The following is a 21,088-nucleotide window of genomic DNA, read 5'->3' as shown; positions in this document are numbered from 1 at the left end:
ACATGAGTATCGGTTCAAGTAACTAGTAGCATCTGGATATGATTTTTTTTTTCACTTTGGAACAATTTAGAAGCAACCATGCTCCTTTCCTTATACATTCAGTTATAATGGAAAGGGGTGTTCTGTTTCAGTTTTTATTTGTATATGCCTCTGTGTGTCGGGGGAGGGGGAGTGTGTACGTGCATGCTCAAGTGCACACTAGCTACAGCACACATGTGAAGTTCAAGGGACAAAGGACATGCCTGTAAGGCGCTATCTAGACAGAGACCCGGCCTCACTGTGGGCAGCACCATCCCCTAGGCTGGTGTTCTGGACTGAACGAAAAGGCAAAAGGGAGCTAAGCGCCAGCCAGCGTGCATTGCTCTCGGCGTCCTAATGGCAGATGTGACATCACCAGCTGCCTCACTAGACCTCCTGCTTCCAGGATGGATTGTGCCCTCAAAGTGTGAAGGAACAAAAAGCCCTCTCCTCCCGAAGCCATCATTGTCTGGTACTTTGTCAGAGCATGTCTGGACTCAAAGATGAGGTAGATTTACATCCAGACAGCTCTTGTTTTAGTCTCTAAAGCATTTTATTGCCAGCAGAACCCTTGGGCCGGAGAACAATCTGCACGCAGGTTGATTGATTACTTCACGTGTTATCAAGGGTCCCCGGAAAGCGTGTACCTACCGATTTGCTCTCAAGGCTCCTCCATCTGCCACCACGCCACAAGAGCGTGCTCACCTCGGGCGGCTGAGCTAATTAGTAGGGCGGTTACTACCCCTAGGCAATCATTCTTCCCGGCACTGTTAACTTCCTTATGATCCAATACACGTTTTATTACGCAGCCTAACCAGGCAATAAACATCCTGGGGTTTGTGCCAATGACAGACAATCTGGATATTTATTTAGGGAAATGAAGGCTGCGAAGAAGGCTGAAACGCATTTGCAGTTGGAAACCTTAGGGCACCTCGTGGCTTCCCTTCCCATGCCTCTGCCCCACCCCCACCCCACCCCAGCTCGTCTTTAGAGAACGCCTTTGATGTCCTGCCTAAGAACGATTTAGGCTAGAGATATGAAATGTTTATTTGTACTTTTTATAATGCGTGTAGTGTGTGCCTGCACATGTGAGTGGGCGCTGCACACCTGCCGTTCTCAGTATTTTCCCCCGAGACAGGGTCTCTCAGTGAGCCTGAAGCTAGGCTGGCGGCCAGCAAGCCCGAAGACCTCGCTGTCTCTGTCCCCCATGGGGCTGGGCCTACAGGCTTGTGTGCTGACAATAGTGTTTGTGTGTTATGTGGGTGCTAGGATTCGAACTCAGGTCCTCATGCTTGAGCAGCAAGCACTCAACCACTGAGCCCTCTCTGCAGCCCCTAGAAATATTTATTTTAGTTCAGTCAGCAGAAAAAGATAAGCTTTCTTCATCCGCACGTTCAGATGTGTGGCTCCAACGGTGGTGAGGGGCACAGCCTATTCCCCCCTTAAAACATACATACACACACTCATGTACACATGTACACTCATGCTCACACACACACACATACACACTAATACACATACACTTACACACACACACACACTCATGCACACATGTACACACATGCTCACACAAACACACTCACACACATATGCACTCACATACTTATGCACACATGTACACACATGCTCATGCACACATGCACACACACTCACATGCACATATGCACACACATAAACACACACTCACACACACAGATACACTCACACACACACGCTCATGCGCACACACACACTTACACATACATATACACTCACACTCATGCACACAAACACACACTCACACACACTCATGCACACACATACACACATACTAACACATACATATACACTCATACACATTCACGCACACATGCACACACAAACATACTCATACACATATACACTCACATAGACATATAACTCACACACACTCGTGCACACATGCACACCCATACACACACATTCATGCACACCCATACACACACACAGACACACACACTGGCATTTACCCTCCCTAGGTGTTTTTTTATTATCATTTAAAAGTTTTATTAGAAGATTTCCATTTACATAATAAGAGCCATCAAAAGGAATCTAAATGTACATAATAAGAATTAACAACAAGTAAAAAGCATTAAGACGAAAATAAAACCCAAACATGCTGGAAATCGTTAAAAATGTAAAAAAAATTTTAAAAATCTAAAAACAAAACATAAAGAAACAGTACAGACGGTCCGAGGAAGTGAGTTTGCACAGCCTGGTGAGGAAGGCGGGGCTTCTCGTGATTGGTCTAATCTAACCAATCATGACTTTGGGGTGTAAATGAAGTGCAGTTAACATTCACTGAGCTTTAATTATGTGGTCCTTTCCTTCCCTCTCCGTGGCCCCTTCCTCCACCCACATATAGATTGTGTGTGTGTGTGTGTGTGTGTGTGTGTGTGTGTGTGTGTGTGTGTGTTAAAAGCTACAGTCCACACATGAGAGACAACAAATTCTGTTTGTCTTTCTGAGATCAGGCTTTTCTTTTTGGCTGAATAAAATTCTTCTGTTGATTCTACCAAAGATTTCTAATCAGGATCATCAGGAAGCCCAACACAGGCCTGTGGGCGCCATCTAGTGGTGTGGAGTGTATGTGTGCGTTGTGTTCATACATGCGTGCAAGCAGGTGTGTCTGTATCTGTGTCTCTGTATGTCCGTGTGTGTCTATCAGTTTGTGTGTGTCTGTCTCTCTGTGTGTGTGTCTGTGTCTCTGTGTGTGTCTGTCTGTCTCTGTGTGTGTCTATTTGTGTCTGTGTGTCTCTGTGTGGCTGTCTATCTCTGTGTATGTGATTGTGTCTCTGTGTATGTCTGTCTCTATGTGTGTGTCTGTGTCTCTGTCTCTCTGTATATGTGATCGTGTCTGTATGTGTAGGTGTGTCTCTGTGTATGTGTGTCTGTGCATGTGTCTCTGTGTGTGTCTGAATTATCTGGGAGGGGCAGGACCTACCCTTTGTCTTTTTTATGCCAGGCCTGTGACGGGGTGTGACAGTCAGCAGTCACCCGGGAGTTGAGTTTGTCTAGACAAAATTCATGGGCACACACAAAAGAATTGCGGTCTGTCTTCCTTCCCCGCTGCAGCCAGAAGCTAAAGCAGGATAATCACATCGCCGTAGCTAATATCTTGATGTGGTGCAGTAGGCATTGTCTGGGCGCTCCTACGTCTGTTAGCTTATAAAATCTCTCTGCAGCGCTGCAAAGACAGGACTGGCATGACCACGCTCACCAGACCAGGCGTGACACAGTAGCAACACCTTTACTTCCAGTACTTGGGAGAGGCAGAGGCAGAGGCAAGTGGATCTCTGTGAGTTTGATGCCAGTCCAGACTACTTAATGAGTTCTAAGCCAGCCAGAGCTACAGAGAGAATAAAGAAAGCCCGAAGATGGGACCCAGGTCTTTCTTATGCCTGCATAACGTGGACACGGCAGAGACCAGATGTGGCAGACATTCTCCCCCAAGTACAGGCTACACCGTATAAATTCCAACACGCTCACTCTGAAGCTCTCCTCTCCCTCCCTCCCTCCCTCCCTCCCTCCCCCTCTCTCTCTCTCTCTCTCTCTCTCTCTCTCTCTCTCTCTCTCCTATTTCTCTCTCTGTGATGTTAATGTGGGAGTGTTAATATGGGGGTGTTATGGGGGTGTGCACATGTCTGTGTGTGCACACAGGTGTGTACCCATAAAGGCCAGAGGTTGAACCCCTCCAACCTCAGTTTGGTTTCTCAAGACAGGATTTCTCTGTGTAGCTCTGGCTATCCTGGATCTTCTTTTATAGACAGGGTGGCCTTGAAGTCATCGATCCACCGCCACACCCATCTCAGGTGCCTTTTCTCCGTCGTTCTCCGATTTTCTTTTTTGACAGGATCTCTTAATAATCCTGAAGGTCGTGGCCCAGCTAGACTTCCCCCAGGCTGTGGTTATAGGTGTATGCCATTCTACCAGACTGCGTAACACACGGTGCTGGGGATCCGAACTCAGGTCCTAACACTTGCAAAGTAGGCACTGACCCGTCTCTCCAGTCCCCAGACTCTACCTTCTAACATTAGCTTCCTCGGCCTTGTGATGGGAAGCCAGACACCTGAAGGTGGGGCTCCAATGGAGCTCCCCCACAGGCCGGCCCCAAGGGCCTAAGCAGGCAAGCTCAGCTTCCCTGTTCTTGGTTTCCTCACTTGCAAAGTGGGAACTGTATGGGGGACATCCTTCAGAGTGCTGTGAGGCTCTACAGGAGAAGCCAGGTCTGGGGATGTTGTCTGGGGCCACTGGGCGGTGTGTCCAGCTTTTTGGCATTGCAACTCAACACTGTCACTGACAAAATTCATGTGTAAGAACTACACTATAAAAAAAACACACACACAAGATGATGATGATGGTGATGATGATGGTGATGATGGTGGTGGTGAAGATGGTGGTGATGATGTTGTTATTGTCATGGGCCAGCAAAGGTACTTGCCTCCAAACCTTAACTACCTGAGTTCAATCCCTGGGACCTATAGGATGAAAGGAGTTGGGTCACATCCATAGCTAATGTGGGGCACAGACATTTCATGGGCTGCAGACTGAGCACGTCTTCTAGAGGGTCCTGTGAAAAATGTTCATTGTCATCCAGGGAAGACGTTCCAACCTGTGTCACTCTCTTGAAGTCTGCTTGATACCTAGCCAGCAGTGTCTGATGGGAAACCCCAGGGCTGGTCTGTTTCTGGCTGTGAGTTCCAATAACATGAGAATTCACATTAAGGGGACAGGTATCCCTGGGACAGCTGGGCCTCTGTACCTTTGTCATCAGCAAGACAGGATCATGTGACAGATCAAAATCTCTGCACAGACTTGGGAAATACCCATGTGTCTTGGAGCTGGGCTGTTGCCGTCTGACTATGTGCTGCCTCCTCCCACAGATAAACGCTCTTCAAAAAGGCTATAACCAGGTGCTGAGTCAGACCCTGGTGGAGCGCAACACGGAAATTGAATCCCTGAAAAACGAGGGCAAGAACTTGAAGAGAGACCATGCCATCACATCAGGTGAGCGCTTGCGGAGTCAGGCTTAGGAAACACTACCTCAGCACCCACTCCTGTGGCCCGAGCAGACATTACCAATCGATTACCACACTTTGCTCCCTGAGCTTGGACCTCAGAGTTCTCAGCAATCCTGGGGCCATTCCATCGTTCACTGGTGATCTTCCCCAGAAGTGTGCTCACCAGCCACCTTTAGCACAGGCACTACCTCCATAGTCAGTGACTACCTCCATAATGGACGCCAGCTCTTAGCTAGCACACCCATCTCACCAGTGAGGAAAAGAATGCTGAGTGACCTATGGTCCTAAGAACCATTTCTCTGAAGCGTTCTTGGCCCTGAGGGAAACATTGTGCTAACTGATCAACTGAGGCAGTTCAATGTTGAAGATTGTGGGAGGGGGACAGTTAACTCATGAGCCAGAGGTTACTTAACCTGGATCCATCTATATGACGGGCAGACAGATAAGTAGGCAAGTGTGTCTGAGTGACAGAGCAATGCGTGAAAAATGGGACAACATGGTAGTGAAGGGATTCAGGAGTGCAGAGAGGGATATCACATGTGCAAACAGGAGGCGCCCCATAGGAACAGTGTTCTTCTGGCAGTAGGCGCATGTGCAAAGGTCCTGGGGAAGGAATCAGGTAGCTCTATTGAAGGTAAGTATATGTCAGGAAAAAATGGGGGGGGGGGATGTCAGAAGACAGGGCCAGATCTCACAGGAGATGATCTCCTAAGTGTTCAGGGAAGCCATTTGAGATATTTGAAGCTGAGAAAAATGTGTCTAGAGAGGCCAGAAGAGGACAGAGGCATTGGGAGAAGGGAAGGATGTCGAGAAATCTGAAGCAGGGGTCTAGGGAAGCAGCTCAGTCATAAGGTACTTACCATGCAAGCAAGAGGACACAAGTGTGAGCCCCAGACTTCACGGAACGGGTCAGCCCACTCGTGCACACTAATAATTCCCAGCACTGGAGAAGCAGGAGCCGGAGGATTCCTGGAGCTCACTGACCGGCCAGCATGGATTACTGACGAGCTCTGGGCTCTGTGAAAAACCCTACCTCAAAAGCGAACACCACCGCCATGGTGGGAAGAGACTGAAGAAAAGCCAGATATCGATCCTGAGCCTGGCAACATCTCTCCTCCCCAGAAAGAGTTTCTGTGTGCAAGAAACAGCCTCACAGGACTGGAGAGATGGCTCAGTGGTTAAGAGCACTGACTGCTCTTCCAGAGGTCCTGAGTTCAAATCCCAGCAACCACATGGTGGCTCACAACCATCTGTAATGGGATCTGATGCCCTCTTCTGGTGTGTCTGAAGACAGCTACAGTGTACTTGTATACATAATTGAATAAATCTTAAAAGAAAAGAAAAAAGAAACAGCCACACAACATGGTCCCAGCCCCATTCCAGCCCCTGGGGTCCTTGAACCCAGCATGTTCCTCAGTGTCAGAGGTCTCCCCAGTGGCTGACTGGGACAGCAGTGGCGGCGGTAATCCTCACTCTGTCTTCGGTCTCTACCCTGGCTTTGTTTGGAACAGGGATGGTAACGTCTTTACAGAAAGACATGTCGGCGCGCAACGAGCAAGTTCAGCAGCTGCAGGAGGAGGTAAATCAGCTGAGGGTCCAGAACAAGGAGAAGGAGTACCAGCTGGAAGCCCTGAGCTCCAAGGTGAGTATCTGAGGCACCATCTCCTCGGGGCTCAGGATGAGGGGCCTGCTCATGTGACACGCCCCTCTTCATTTCTCTTGTGCCTTGACTTTGAACTCCACAGCCCTCCTTCCACATCGTGGGGTCCAGGGACATACGGGGAGTCCTGAAGTGTCCTCCTAGAAGGACTAGCATAGAAAGCCAAGTTTCCCATGGCTTTTCTTTTCTTTCTTAAGATTTCTTTTCTTTTGAATTATGTGTTTGTGCATGAGTGCAGCCCCTGCAGAGGCCACAAGAGGGCGCAAGATCCCCTCAAATTGGAACTAAGGTATTTGTGAGCTGCCCTGTGGGCACTGGGAACTGAACTTGGGTCCTCTAGAAGAACAGCCAGTGTTCTTAAGCACTGAGCCATCTCTCCAGTTCTTCAAAGAACAGTGGGAAACAGGCTCAGAATCAACACAATACAGAGCCTAACTCAGCGAACATGTCTGTTTTGTTCATATGACATGTAAGCCTATAATCCTAGCACTTGGGAGGCAGGGGCAGGAAGATCAAGAGTTCAAGGCCAGCCTGTGCTACATGAGACTGTTTCCAACAAATATTAGGAGGCGAGGGAGCTAAAGTACCTTCTGTGCAAGCATAGGGCCTGAGTTGGGCTGTTCACATAGAACCCTCAGGAAGCAGAGAGCAGACAGGAAGTGAGACTGGGCTGACAAATCTCAGAGCCCAACCCCAGTAACACATTTCTACTAGAAAGGTTCCGCCTCCCAAAGGTTCTCTACCCTTTCGAAACAGTGCTACCAGCTGGGGACCAAGTGTTCAAACACCTGCCAGTGGGGGACATTTCACAGTCAAACCATCACACTAAGGAGATTGGTGGGGGTGGGGGTTGGGGGAGGAGATCCTTCAGCCTTCAGATCCACTGTCAGGATCCAGCCACTGGCTTCAGAATGCACTCTGCCCTAGTTTCACTTCTGTTGCTGAGATAAAATATCCTGACACCCCACCCCTTCAATCCCCAAAGGGATTTATTTGGCTACAGTTCATCTCTGAGGGGCATCCAGGCAGGAACTTGAAGCATCGTGTCCGTAGTCAAGTGCAAAGAGAGAATAATCCCACAGATTCCTGCTTGCTTATCCTCTCTCACACTGTTCAAGACCCTTTGCCTAGGGAATGGTGCCACCCACAATGGGCTGGGTCTTCTTACATCGATTTAAAAAAAAGAGCACAACAATCCCCCCACCGATGTGCACACAGGCCAACCTAATACAGATAGTTTCTCACAATATTCCCAGGCGATCCTAGGTTTTGTGGAGTTGGCAGTTAAAATCAGATAATCAAACAGCACACATTCTTAATTGGAAACAAAGCGCACCTCTTCGTGCCGGTCGGCCACAGCCTGGGAAGTAAAACAATGCGGCCCTTAGAGCTACTCTGGTTCCCACCGGCAACACGCATGCTCCTTCAACCCAGCTCTTCAAAGTTTTTCTCACGATTCGGATTGCTGGCTTCTGAAAAGGAATTTAGATCTGGGATCTCGAGGGAGGCAGGAACCCGGAGCCCCTGAAGCATCTGTGTCTGTCAGACACCAGCTGTCCCCCCCTGCTGGAATGTGGGTGTACAACTGGGAAACAGCACAAAGTCCTCTCAGGGCCGGCTGGGGCCCTGGGTACGCGCTCCCCCAGACACCTCCACACTGCCAGCCTTGGCCTCTTTCTTTGCTACCCTTTCCTCTCCTCAGTGTGCAGTGCTGAAAGAAGAGCTAAGAAAGGAAGAGGCTCAGAAGGATCGCAGGGAGGCTCAGGAGAAAGAGCTGAAGCTATGCAGAAATGTAAGTGGAACGGGCATGCCTCAGAGAGCGAGACCAAGACCGAGAGCCAGGCGCAGACCCTGACGTTCTCGGTGCGACCCGCGATCCTCCCCAAAGCACAAGGCTCTGGCTCTGCTGTTTGGAGGAAGCCATGAGGCTCTCTCCAGGATTCTTGAGCTAGTTGCCTGTTTTCCCAGTGGGTTTCCCCTGCCTGGGGCTGAGCAGGGACAGCAACAGGAGGCCACACCTGCTGCTTTAATAGTTCACTCTCAGGTTCCCTGCCAGGGACATTTTTTTTACATTTAAATGTGGCCACAGGTGGTGTTGTGAACACAAAAGTCTCCTGTTTTTGTTTTTGTTTTTTTAAGATTTATTTATTTATTATGTACGGTGTTCTGTCTGCATATATGCCTGTGCGCCAGAAGAGGGCGCCAAGGTCTCACTACAGATGGTGTGGTTGCTGGGAATTGAACTCAGGACCTCTGGAAGAGCAGTCAGTGCTCTTAACTGCTGAGCCATCTCTCCAGCCCTCCTATGTATTTAACAACGAGATTTTATAACACTGAGTAAACATGAAAGAAAGAAAGGTTATTGTTTGCCTCAGAGAGAATGTGGCCACAAAAATAATGGCAAAGGGGCTAGGAGGATGGCTCAACAATTAATGCTCTTGTAGAAGACCTGAGTTTGATTCCCAGCACCCTTAACATGTGACTCACAACCACCTATGATACCAGATTCAGGGTATCTGATGCCACCTCCTGGTTTTAAAGGACCCATGCTTGTACACACACACACACACACACACACACACACACAATTAAAAATAAACCTCTTAAAATTGCAATAAAAATATGGTCTTTATTTCAGTACCTCTTGTCCCTAGCAACCTTAGGTTGCTCTGGGTTTGATTGAGAGGCCCTGTCTCTGGGTTTGGTTGAGAGGCCCTGTCTCTGGCTTCTGACTCTGGGACTACAGGCCAGTTGCCACACCCACCAGGCTTTTCCTTGCTTGGGTTCTGGGGATCCGAACTCCAGTCCTCAAGATTGCACAGCCACTGAGATATTCTCCCAAACCCTTTAAACCCCTATGCTGATTGTATCTTTCAAAGTAATTAATTCTTTTCCTTTATCAAGCACATCGGATATATTAATTGGCAGGGTGGGGAAACTCTACCTGTAAATGTAGAAGAAACAGGAGCTTAGCTGGCTGGTAGGGATCCTACCTGTATGAGCCCCCGGAATACAAGAGACCTGAGCCTTCCATTTAGGAGGTGGCTTGCTATGCCTAGTGAACCTGAATTCTCTGTGGTTGCTTTTGCTTTTTTTTTTTTTTTTTTTTTTAAATTTTATTTTATTTTATTTTTAGCAAATGCAAGACATGGAGAAAGAAGTGAAAAAGCTCAGAGAGGAACTGAAGAAGAACTATACGGGTCAAAACATCATCTCCAAGATGCTACGAGAAAAGAGCAAGGTGCGTGCTTCTAGGAAACTTGCTTGTGTCCTTGACCTTGGGAGACAAGCTCTCCCGGTGCAGCATCCCGCTGCAGCCACACAGCGCCCCCGTGTGGCTGATGCCGGCATCACGAGTGGGAGACGGTAACCCTGAGCAAGTTGCTCAGAATAAAATGGTTCCTATATTACCTCAGTGAGACTCGCCCCAACCTGCAGATCCTACAGTGTTTCTTTCCCGTCCTGGGAAAAGTGACATTCATTTCAGAAGGTGGTATCCACACAGGACTATCTAAACTTTTTAAAAAATCAAAAAGGTAATAAAATAAAGTTCAGGACTGGGAAGAGGGCTCCATGGGGAAGGTGCCGGCTGTGCAGACGTGGGAATGTGAGTTTAGATCCCCAGAACCCGTGTAACATCCGTGTGTGATGGCACCTAGCTGTAATTCCAGCACTGCGGTGGATGGAGATGCACAGACCCAGGTTTCCTCTAGCCAGACAATCTAGAAGACTGGATGGGCTCCAGGTTCAATGAGAGTCTCTGTCTTCAAAAAGCAAACAAAAAAAAAAAGTGGAGAATAATTACAAACTCAAAATCCTGGGTTGGAGAGATGTCTCAGTGGTTAAGAGCACTGACTGCTCTTTCAGAGGTCCTGAGCTCAATTTCCAGCAACCACATGGTGGCTCACAGCCATCTGTAATGGGATCTGATGCCCTCTTCTGGTGTGTCTGAAGACAGCTACAGTGTACTCATATAATGAATAAATCTTTTTTTAAAAACCATCAAAATTCCATATGGCTGTGGGAGGAACTGCTGAGGTCCCTCTCCTGGCTGAGGGGCTATTGGCAGTTGAGGATTGTTGGGAAAAGAGAATCAGTTTTCTTCAAGGATACAGTGTTTGAGAGGCTGCCAATGCCAAGCACATATTGGCAACATTGAATGGATACCCAAACACAAACACACACACACACACACACACACACACACACACCAGCAACACATTAAAATAAAATTAATATTTCAAAATGAGAGTTGCCAGAAAAACTTAGAGATAAGCTAAATCCTATCTGTAAATTTTCCCAGGAAAGAATACATCCAGATCAAAAGACTATCCCAAGACAATGAAAATGGAAACATCTGGGAATGTGCTGAGCCACTGGCTCGATGTATTTTATTCTTCAGAATACGTCTCAGTGGAAATAAGTTGACTTTGACATATCTTCATTAAAACCATCACAGTCATAGCAACAGAACCATGCTGCCTTCTGGGCTATGCCTTTTCCTCTAAATGAGGCATTAGCTGCACCCCACAAGTTTCTAGACTGTTTATCTTATCATTCAGAACCCAGTAGCCTTTCTCGGTGCCCATCTGACATGTGGCATGCTTTAAAGTTATTTTCTAATATCTAAATATATGAAGATTTCTTGGCTGCCTTTTGGTTGTCGGTTTTAGCTTGATTTGATTATGTTGTGTACCGAGCTCTTACTCTGGGTGTTTTAGGTCCCTGGTATCAACTGGGATTTTCTTGGTGGTCTGCATGTGGTACACGTTTCTTTTACATGTGCCCACAACATACATTCTGCAGGGGACACAGTGTTCTACATGCCTCCTTTAGGTCAAGTTTGATTGTTGTGACAGTTAGTTTTTAACTGTCTATTGTCAGCTCCGAGGACAGTCAGTGATGAGAGCTTAGTTGAGGAACTACTTAGGTCTAATTGGACTGTAAGGGTTCTTGATCATTAATCGGTCTGAGAAGAACCAGCCCTCTGTGGGTGGATCCATTCCTTAGGCTGGTCCCCAAACTGTATGAAAAGAGAGAAATCTGAAGCTGAAGAGATGGCTCAGAGGTAAAGAAAGCTTGTTGTGCTGTCAGAGGACCTGAGTTCAATTCCTAGCATCCGTATCAGGTGGCTCACAACCACCTGTGTGATTCTAGCCCCAGGATTACCAACATTTCTGTCCTCCAAAGAAACTGCACTCATGCACACGCGCGCTCGCACACACACACACGCACACACATTTTTAATCAAACTTTTTAGAGTCAAGAAACCTTGCTGAATATCAAGCATCAGTGAGCAGCATGCTTACATTTCTCTCTGTTTCCAACTATGGACACAATGTGGCTGGCTGCTTGAGTTCTTGCCTTGGCCTCTCCCCTCCCTCCGCCCCCATAATGGACTCTAACTTGGAAATGTAAGGCAAATAAGTCCTCCTTGCCCCGTGTTGCCTCTGTCAAGGTATTGTGTTAAATTGTAAATTATTATTTGAATGTTCGTGTGTTTTGCCTACATGTATATCTATGCACCGTGTGTGTACAGTACCCAGGAAGTCCAGAAGAAGGAGTCGGATCCCCTGAAACTGGAGTTACAGCTGGTTGCAAGCGCCTATGTCAGTTCTGGGAATTGAACCCCAGTCCTTTGCAAGAGCAGCCAATGCGCTTAACTACTGAGCCATCTCTCCACAGTGCTGGGATTAAAGGCAACGCAATGCCTTGCCCACCACTGACCGTTTTCATTAGACACTTCCCCTACATTCTTTTGGAATTTCTCCACTCAGCTCCTCTTCTTCCCAAAATCTGATACTTTTTGTTTTGTTTCTAGGGTTTGTTTTGTTTTGTTTTGAGACAAGGTTTCTCTGCGTAGCCCTGGCAGTCCTTGAACTCACAGAGCGCTGCCTCTGCCTCCCAAGTGCTGGGATTAAAGGCGTGTGCCACCACAGACTAGCAAGATTTACTCATTTGATATCCCACAGCCACCATCAATCCTTTAGCATCACCGGCACCCCCACAGACATACTGTAATCACCACGACCTTCACACTCACACCCGAGAGGGATCCCCAATGCTTTTGTGCATTTAGTGTTTAGTTCACACCCACAGGAGCTGTGCCTTCCCTGATTCCCTGGGTATCCAGGGTCCACCTCCTACTAAATACATCCCCAAGGATGCAGTCTCTACTGAAGGGGAAGTCTCTGAAGTGTGTGTGTGCATGCGTGCGTGCCTGCGTGCGTGTGTTACCATCCTTTCTGAAGCATATTGTGACTGTGCATTGATTTCTCCCTTGACTGATTTCCTTTAGCACTCTGTAGACCTTCTATTGTTTCCAGACTGTAAGTCTACAACATCATTACTATTAATACACGGTGGTTACTGTGTAACCAGTTTCCCTTTGACTCACAGCAAATGTGTAACAACTTTGCCTGAGGCGGATTTTCCCCCCTCACTTTGTTTGCATTCCTATGGGCTTCTCACACCTTCGGCTTTATTTGTTTTGATTTATTTCAGTTTCTTTTTCTTTTCTTTTTTTTTAATTAAGACTGGAGTCCCAGCTGTGTACTAAAGGCAGAGAGAAGCTGCCGGAGGCCTGCGACCTAGGCAGTGGCTACACCCGGTTTGTAGACAGTTCTGAAGGTGGAGATCAGAGCTGATTCTGGCCACGGCGACAGTCATTTCTGTCTGTTCTCTCAGCCCACTCTATGGTCTGGAAACTGTTGTGTCCAGCTGACAGGCGAGGACCTGAGGGTTGAGGGAGCACCTCAGAGCAGAACAGTTCCTATGAAACTATACACTCAGTGAGGGGTAAAAACCAAGCCACAAAGCCTCATTTATGGGACTCATCACAACGGCACTGCCACTAGTCAACTTGTGACTACTGAAACTGAAATTAAATTCATTTTAAAATTCAATCCCTCTATATTCATACTTAAAAATAAAATGGTATTTTTAAATCCAATTGAAAATCCACCCTCGTCCACTGAGCCAGGATATAAATTTAAAACCTGGTGTCCCTAAGCACCAGTCACCAGGCAGCCCGGACTTTGGTCATCTAGGCCTTATGGGAGGAAGCTGATTCAGACGCTATTACTCATGGCTGGGTGGGTCTCAGCAGTACCGTCAAGAATGTTCTAGAATGAAATAAATTGGAGGCAAGGAGACCGAAGGTCATGGGTGCCCAGCCTAAGATCATGTACAGAATAGGGACCTAATAATCCTCTGAGGACCAAATCCACCCCCTCAGCATCTCTTCTCTGTGGCAGTGACTGAGGGACAGGGCCGGCAGGACACTTGAGCACCGGGGTGGAGCTGGGCTGTGGCTGAGGCTGGCTCCGGGGCTTTGGAGCACTAAATTGAGGATACAAAACAGGCCCAAAGGCCGGGTCCCGTCACTTTCGAGCTGGGAGGACCCACGGAGCAAGCGGTGAAGACCAGACCACGCAGGCCTCTCGAACAGCTTGAGTCTGGGTTCTTCGCTGCCACACAGGGCTCTGGAGAAAGTGCTGAAGGCTTTGAGTGTATATTTGTGGTGCAACCCTCTCCTGACCCCAATAAGGGGCTTGGGAGGCTTTAAAGGAGCACCCCTATCTCTAATACAGGCTAGAGCTGTGGTCCCCAAGGAAGAAGGACGAACAAGTCAGGAAGAGGAAGGGACCGAAGTGGGAGGGAGCAGGAGTAGTAATGAGGAACGAGTGTGTTCTGAATACATCATACCTATAAACATGTCATCCGGAAGCTTATTCTATCTAACATCTGCTAATTTGGAAAAAGTAGTTGTGAATAGGAATGCAGTGCGTCCAATGGCCAGCAGAGGGTAGCATTGAGCACTTTTGCGATTACAGGGTGGGACTAAGTAGACACGCCCCAGACCCCCCATCCCTTTTGAACGCCTTCTGCAAGTTCCGGCTCCCTGAGTGGTCCCCACTGCTGACATACTCAGGTCCGTATTCCTCATAACAATATTTACGAAGCCCCCTGTGGACTTAAGGGAGGGGGGTTTATCTTGCAGTTTTATCTGCAAACACTAACACACGTAGAGCCGTTATAAAATCTCACCACTTCTCCACACACTCTTAACCCCACAGTAACTCAAGACAGCCCCAGTATCATAAAAAACGCCCCTCTGAAGTCACATGACCCATTAGAGACTGCCCTGGGATTCAGGCCTGGGGGTAGGACTAACTCAGCTGAGCCCAGGGAGTAAAGCCCAGTGCTTGGCCCCAGAAAATGAAGCCTCGTAAGCGGACTTCCTCACCAAACTCCCTTTTGACCCCAGCCATGTGGGATGCCTCATCTGCGTGTCCCTCTAGGACACCCCCACCCCTGGCCATTAGGTCTCACAGAGGGCTCTCTCCCCGAGACTGCCTCGTGGCCACATTAGCAGCAGCTAGCACATGCTTTGATCATCCTTTCAGGTTGAAGAGAAGCTTCAGGAAGATTCCAGAAGGAAATTGCTTCAGCTGCAAGAAATGGGGAACAGAGAGAACCTCATTAAAATCAATTTGGAAAGGGCAGTAGGCCAGGTAGGAGTGTTCCACAGCTCCCCACCCCCCTTGCTGGACCACGTTCCCCCAGGGTTCTCCTACAGCCAAGCAGCCATTTCTGGTGTCAGGGCTGGGTGGGGTGGATCGGGGTGTGATGTTTAAGGACGGTTGGTTCATCTTCTGCTGGGAAGTTCTCACTCCAAAAATGTGCCGTGACTGTGACTCCCCAAGACCCTGACCGGGCAGCCAACTCTGCCCCAGGGCTTCCTGTCCCCCACCCCACTCCCTCTCCCCCTCTGGAAAGTTTCTCCCTATTGTTTTTATTGTAGACATTTACCCTGGTCTTTTCTCCCCCAGGACCCCCCAGCAGATTCTCAGTGGCCATAAGGAAATGTCTCTTTCTTAGATAAGTAAGGCCTGAGTGTACAAAGTCCACGCTAGACAGAGATGAGCCAGGTCAGGGCAGTGAGAGAGTCCTCGCCTGGCTGGGCAGGAAGGCCCTTTCTACACTGCTCTGGCCCAAGATGGCTGGCGGACCTTCCATTGTGCAGGGCCCCACTTCGAAAGCTATAAAATGCCATAAGACTTTACAGAGGACTTGGGGAGAGCCAATGAAAAGCCAAGAGCAAAGCCCAAGCAACCCAGGACAGCTACTTTGGATTATCTGCAGAAATCTCTGCTGACACCCCACCTGCTGGTGGCTCAAGACACACTGTGTCTGGGAGGGGCGTCTGCTATACCACTTAGCAGGGTCTCAGAAGGACTGCAAGCCACCTAAAAAAATACTAAAAACCATGATTCTGTATTGTCCCTCACCAAGTTGACACAATTTCTATTTCCATGGTAATCCAAGCTCTAACCAGGTTGTGTAACCAGGGCTTGGTCCTCACACTAGGGACATGACATGTAGAGGTATATTCCACCAAACAGTGCTAATCATTGGTCCTCAGTCCCCTTGTCCCACCACACAGTCCCTGGGCTGCCCCCTCATCTCCATTGCTCTTTTATGACACCACCCCCCAAATATACCTGAACTGGGTGTGTGCCCCATGCTCCAGAGGCCTCATTTCACCTCCAGGCTGGGTCCTAAAGGATTGTGAGACAGCTTCATGCATAGATCCCAGTGGGAGGGAACCCCCCGAAGGAACCCCCCTTCCTCCTGTCCTTCTCACTGTCTCTTTACCTCATCTGACCCATCTGACTTTCTCAGCCCAGTCCACTGTCCCAGTTCCCACCATAGCTGGGAAGAATCTATCACTCCCAGATTCAGTCTCTCTGGTGGCCCCAGGGTCTCTTATATGCAGGACTTCCCCATATAACCAACTTATCGGCTAGCTTAATCCCCCACCCCTCCTTTTGACATGAAACCAGAGGGGACAGTTTGGAGCTCACGGCTTGAAAGTTTCCTGTACTGTTATCATCTCTGTCTTCTCCGAGTTCTGAGTTTTATACAGATCTGTGACTTTGAATGTCATCTGATGGTCCTCCTTGTCCCCTTGGGCACACATGTTAGTCTTTAATGCCCACATCTGCCCACAGATCACAGGCACAGGTCATGGGGTGCCGTGGGAGTAAATCCTCAACCGGGGGTTTTTAGTTTCTACTTCCTGATGGAGTCTGGGGTGCCTTAGGCTTGGGATTCTCTAAGTTTACACACAGGGTCAGCCCCTCCATCAAAAGCTAAAAACCCCAACCCATGGGAGGCACTGGGTGCCAGCTCTAGGCCTGACCGATATGTTTCCACATCTGGGTGCTCAGAAAACCCCTGCTGAGTGCCCATTCCAGGCCCGTACTGTGCCGGCTCCAAAGACAGAGAAATGAGTCACAATGGACAGAAGCTTTGGGACAGCTGACGTCCCAGGCACCTGGGAACACACCTGTGCTGTCTCCTCTCCCTGTTGCAAGTGCCGATACCATTTATTTCAGCTGATGGTTTCAATATCTATTACACAGCCTAGCGATTATGAAAAGGCACTTCTGGGCCTAGACTTCCCATTGGATAGCTGACTTCAAGGGCCTCCTTGGAGGGCCTGCGACATGAGTGCAGGAACCATGTGACTGGGTCGGGTTGGGCTCTAAAATAATTCGTGAAGCCTGCTGCTCCGTTCTGTCTACGGCTCTGCACCCCAGTGCCTCATAACCGTGACTGACCGTTCAAGCACGTGGCCTGAACGCAGAGGTGAAGTCACCGTTTAGGTAACCCTCTGTCTAGGTAACCCTCACTGACCAGTCACCTCCCCCCCACCCCCTTTTGTGCCACAGCTAGAGAACTTCAGAAGCCAGGTCATCAAAGCCACTTTCGGAAAAACAAAGCCATTCCTCGACAAGCCCATCACCGACCAGCAGGTTAGTGTAGCTGGCTTTCTGGTCACGTGACTCCTCTGCGTCTGTCTCTGGGGATCTGGATGCCAGACCCTGCGAGCGTATGCTTGTTTTTCTCAGTGGCACATATTCTTCACACTGTTGCTACACCATAAAGATTTGTTGTGATTTTAGGGGATTTCCTGGCTTTTGAAGTGAAAGCTGGTTTAAAAAAAAAAAAAAAAAAAAAAACCTTGAAATGTTCCTTGTAAATATCAAGTCCAGCCAGGCAGGCTCACGTCTGGTCACCAGACACACACTGGTGCTCTGGGAGCAGAGGGGTGACCTGGCTTTGGCCCACATACCTTGGTTGATCCCATCCAGCGGGGAAGCTAGCCACAGCCTTGTAGATAGGCCACATGTTTGCCTGTTATCTTTTGAGACCTTTGTGGCCAAGAACAGGTAAGTAAGTAGTTTACAAAGGGGGTTGGGATGTTGGACAGTTAGCTCAGTTGGTAAAGTGTTCACCCCGCAAGCGTGAGGATCTGAGTTCAATCCCCAGGACACAAATAAAACACAAAGGTCTGTGTGCCATTACACACCTGTAACCCCAGTGCTAGGGAGAGATAGACAGGTAACCCTTGGGCATCTGTCAGGGTTCTCAGCCAGCCAGCCTTAGCCTGTTTGACAAGTTCTAGGCCAGTGAGATGCCTTAGCTCAATAAAACCAGGTGGATGGCTCATGAGGAATGACGGGCAAAGTGTTCTCTGGCCTGCACACACACACACACACACACACACACATACACACACACAGAGAGAGAGAGAGAGAGAGAGAGACAGAGACAGAGACAGAGAGACAGAGACACACACAGAGAGATAGAGAGAGCTACACACACAGAAACACACACTCACAGAGAGAGATACACAGAGATACACACACACACACACACACAGAGAGGGAGAGAGAGACATAGATACACACACATACACACATGCATACCCTCACACATGGACACCATGCCCAAACCCAGTACATACATACACACCATACACACATACAGTATTCACACACAGGGAAGAAAAAAAAAAAAAAAAGACCCACAGGCAGGCAGGTACAGGAGGCCAGGGCCTGTGAGCGCACACTTAGTGTCAAGAGTCATTGCTGTAACTGTGGAAGGATCTGGAGCAAATTCAGAGGGACAGTACAGACCCCAGTTCCGGGGCGATGCGTCCAGGTGACAGAGCACATGTTCCCTCAGAGGCAGCACCTCAGGGCCTGCATCCCTCCCCACCGAGCCAGGACATGTGCTCCCACTTTGCAATCAGTGCCTCGCAGAGCAGGCTGCCCTGAGACATCTTCCTGTCTGTCCTCTGGTCAGCTGATAGAGAGGATCGTCCAGGTCACCGAGGACAACCTCAGCTTCCAGCAGAGGAAGTGGACCCTGCAAAGGGAAACTCACCTGCACTGCAAACAAGAGGAGACCGTGCACAGCGTGGAGAAGCTGAGGGCGCTGCTGGACAAGTGCCAGGTAGCCTCTGGGAGAGCCTCACAGGCCGCCAGCCTGCTGTCCCCCTTCAGCGCCACATGACAAGAAATTGCCCCCTCCCTGGGACAGGCTGGGAAGAAACATTCTTCGTTTTAAGACCCTCCCCCACCTTTGACTCAAAATCCCCTCCCAGGGAAAGAACGTATCCATCCAGACTTTTTTTTTCTCCATTAAACTCAAAATATAGCCGGGACAGTGGCCTGCCTGCTACACGGGCATGAGGTCCTGAGTTCGAATCCTTAACACCCAGTTAAAAAGATAGGGGCGGCACACACCTGTTACCCTAGTGTTTGGGAAAGCAGATGCAGAAAGATCCTGGGTGGTGGGGGGGATTGTGAGGCACTCAGTTTAGCCAAATAAGCTAGCTCTGACGTCAGTGAGAGACACTGTCAAAAAATAAACAAGGGCAAGGGAGGGGCGTGGCATGCATGAAGGCCTGGGTTTGATCCACATCATCCCATAAAACTGGATATTCCAATGCAAGCCAGTACTTGGGAGGCGGAGACGCCCGGATCTAGGTCATCCTTAGCTACACAGGAAGGTTGAAGCAAACCTGGGTTTTGTATGACCTTATCCCAAACATGCCAGAAAGTTTCTTAAAGTAAAGCAGAGAGTATTTGAGGAAGGCCCAACATCAACCTCTGACCTGCATGTACCCTTCCCCACAAAGTCAGTCTCGTACCAAATAAGGTTGGATTTTGTGTGGGGTGGGCTGTATGATTCTGTAACTTTGGCCCTTGTGCACAGTGGGCAAATTCTGTACCACCAAACGTCACTCCCGCCCTCAGACATTTCTTTCTTGTCATTTTTCTGCAAGCCTGTACATTATGCTGGATGTTTTAGTCGCCTAGAGGCCACTTGAAGTATTCAGAAGGCTGTGTGTAGGTTATTGACAAATGCCATGACTCTCACTAAGGAAACTGAACTTCCTCAGAATTTGGCTAGTGTCTTGGAACTAATCAATTCCCCCACAGACAGAAAGAGATGACCAGCTCTGGGAAGTCCCCCAGCTCTAGATTTGAAAAAGTAAGAAAGAGAAACCACAGCTGGGGAGACGCCTCAGTCACTACAGCGGTTTCTGTGCGCCCGAGAGGACCTGAACTTGATCCCACCCTTTAAAAGTTGAGCTCGGTGGCGCATGCCTATGATCCCAGCACTGGCGGAGGCAGACAGATCCACGGTCAGCCAGAGACCCACTGACAGCCTCTTTCTCAAAAACAAGGGGACATGGCTCTGAGATTCCAGCCTCCACGCCTGAATGTGCACACTCAGGCATGTACAGCCCAACACACACACACACACACACACACACACACACACACACACATACACACACAAGACAGACAGACAGAGGTTGGGGGGAGGCAGGGAGGAAGAGAAATGTTTTGCACAAAATTTTCATTTGTGCCCAGCCATGGAAGCTATTTTCAGCCATTGCCTTTCCCTGTTGAAGAGGGAGCCCCCTGGCGCCCCCTCCCTGTGTCAGGACTTACAGCTGCCTCCTCTGCTCTCTCGCAATCAGAAGCTGCTATTTAGGGAGTTTTGCGCAAATGCTGACTTGCCAGCTCTCTTTCAAACAAGTCAGGAAACGGCACTTTCTGTCCAGCATGTGAGACAATCTTGACAGGAGCTCTGGTGACTGGAAAGAGCCAGATTTGGTTCTCCCAACAGGCAGATTGGCAGCGGCAGTGAGGCATTACCCAGCCTAAAAAGGAGATTCCCTGTGTCTTTTTTTTTTTTCATATTTTTATTGGATATTCTCTGTATTTACATTTCGGATATTATCCCCTTTTCCCAATCCCATACCCCCTCCCCCTCCCATTACCTTCAGGAAGATGCTCTCTCTCCCAACCACCCTCTCCCACCTCAGCACCTTGGCGTTCCCCTACACTGGGAAAACAAGCTTTCACTGACCCAAGCCCTTCCTCCCATTGATGCCAGACAATGCCATCCTCTGCTACATATGCAACTGGAGTCATGGGTCTCCAAGTGAACTCATTAGTCAGTGTTTTAGCCCCTGGGAACTGTGGTGGGTTTGGTTAGT

At 48.8% G+C, this 21,088-nt stretch overlaps 1 protein-coding gene across 1 annotated transcript in view; it reads left to right on the top strand.

The window, feature by feature from the left end:
- The window catches only part of FHAD1 (forkhead associated phosphopeptide binding domain 1), a gene marked incomplete at both ends in the record, with an annotated part of 107,310 nt that overhangs the window by 32,547 nt on the left and 53,675 nt on the right, over positions 1-21,088 (top strand). The window contains 7 exons of the mRNA XM_080920942.1: positions 4,920-5,043; positions 6,569-6,699; positions 8,420-8,509; positions 9,854-9,958; positions 15,126-15,233; positions 17,457-17,540; positions 18,877-19,026. Coding sequence (XP_080777068.1) covers positions 4,920-5,043; positions 6,569-6,699; positions 8,420-8,509; positions 9,854-9,958; positions 15,126-15,233; positions 17,457-17,540; positions 18,877-19,026 — 792 coding nt within the window. The remainder of the gene's footprint in view (positions 1-4,919; positions 5,044-6,568; positions 6,700-8,419; positions 8,510-9,853; positions 9,959-15,125; positions 15,234-17,456; positions 17,541-18,876; positions 19,027-21,088) is intronic.

The sequence above is a fragment of the Micromys minutus genome, assembly GCF_963924665.1.
Source record: "Micromys minutus genome assembly, chromosome: 9".
In the NCBI taxonomy this organism is placed as follows: domain Eukaryota; kingdom Metazoa; phylum Chordata; class Mammalia; order Rodentia; family Muridae; genus Micromys; species Micromys minutus.
Note: the sequence above shows the minus strand (reverse complement) of the source record. Positions and strands in the feature narration are given on the sequence as shown.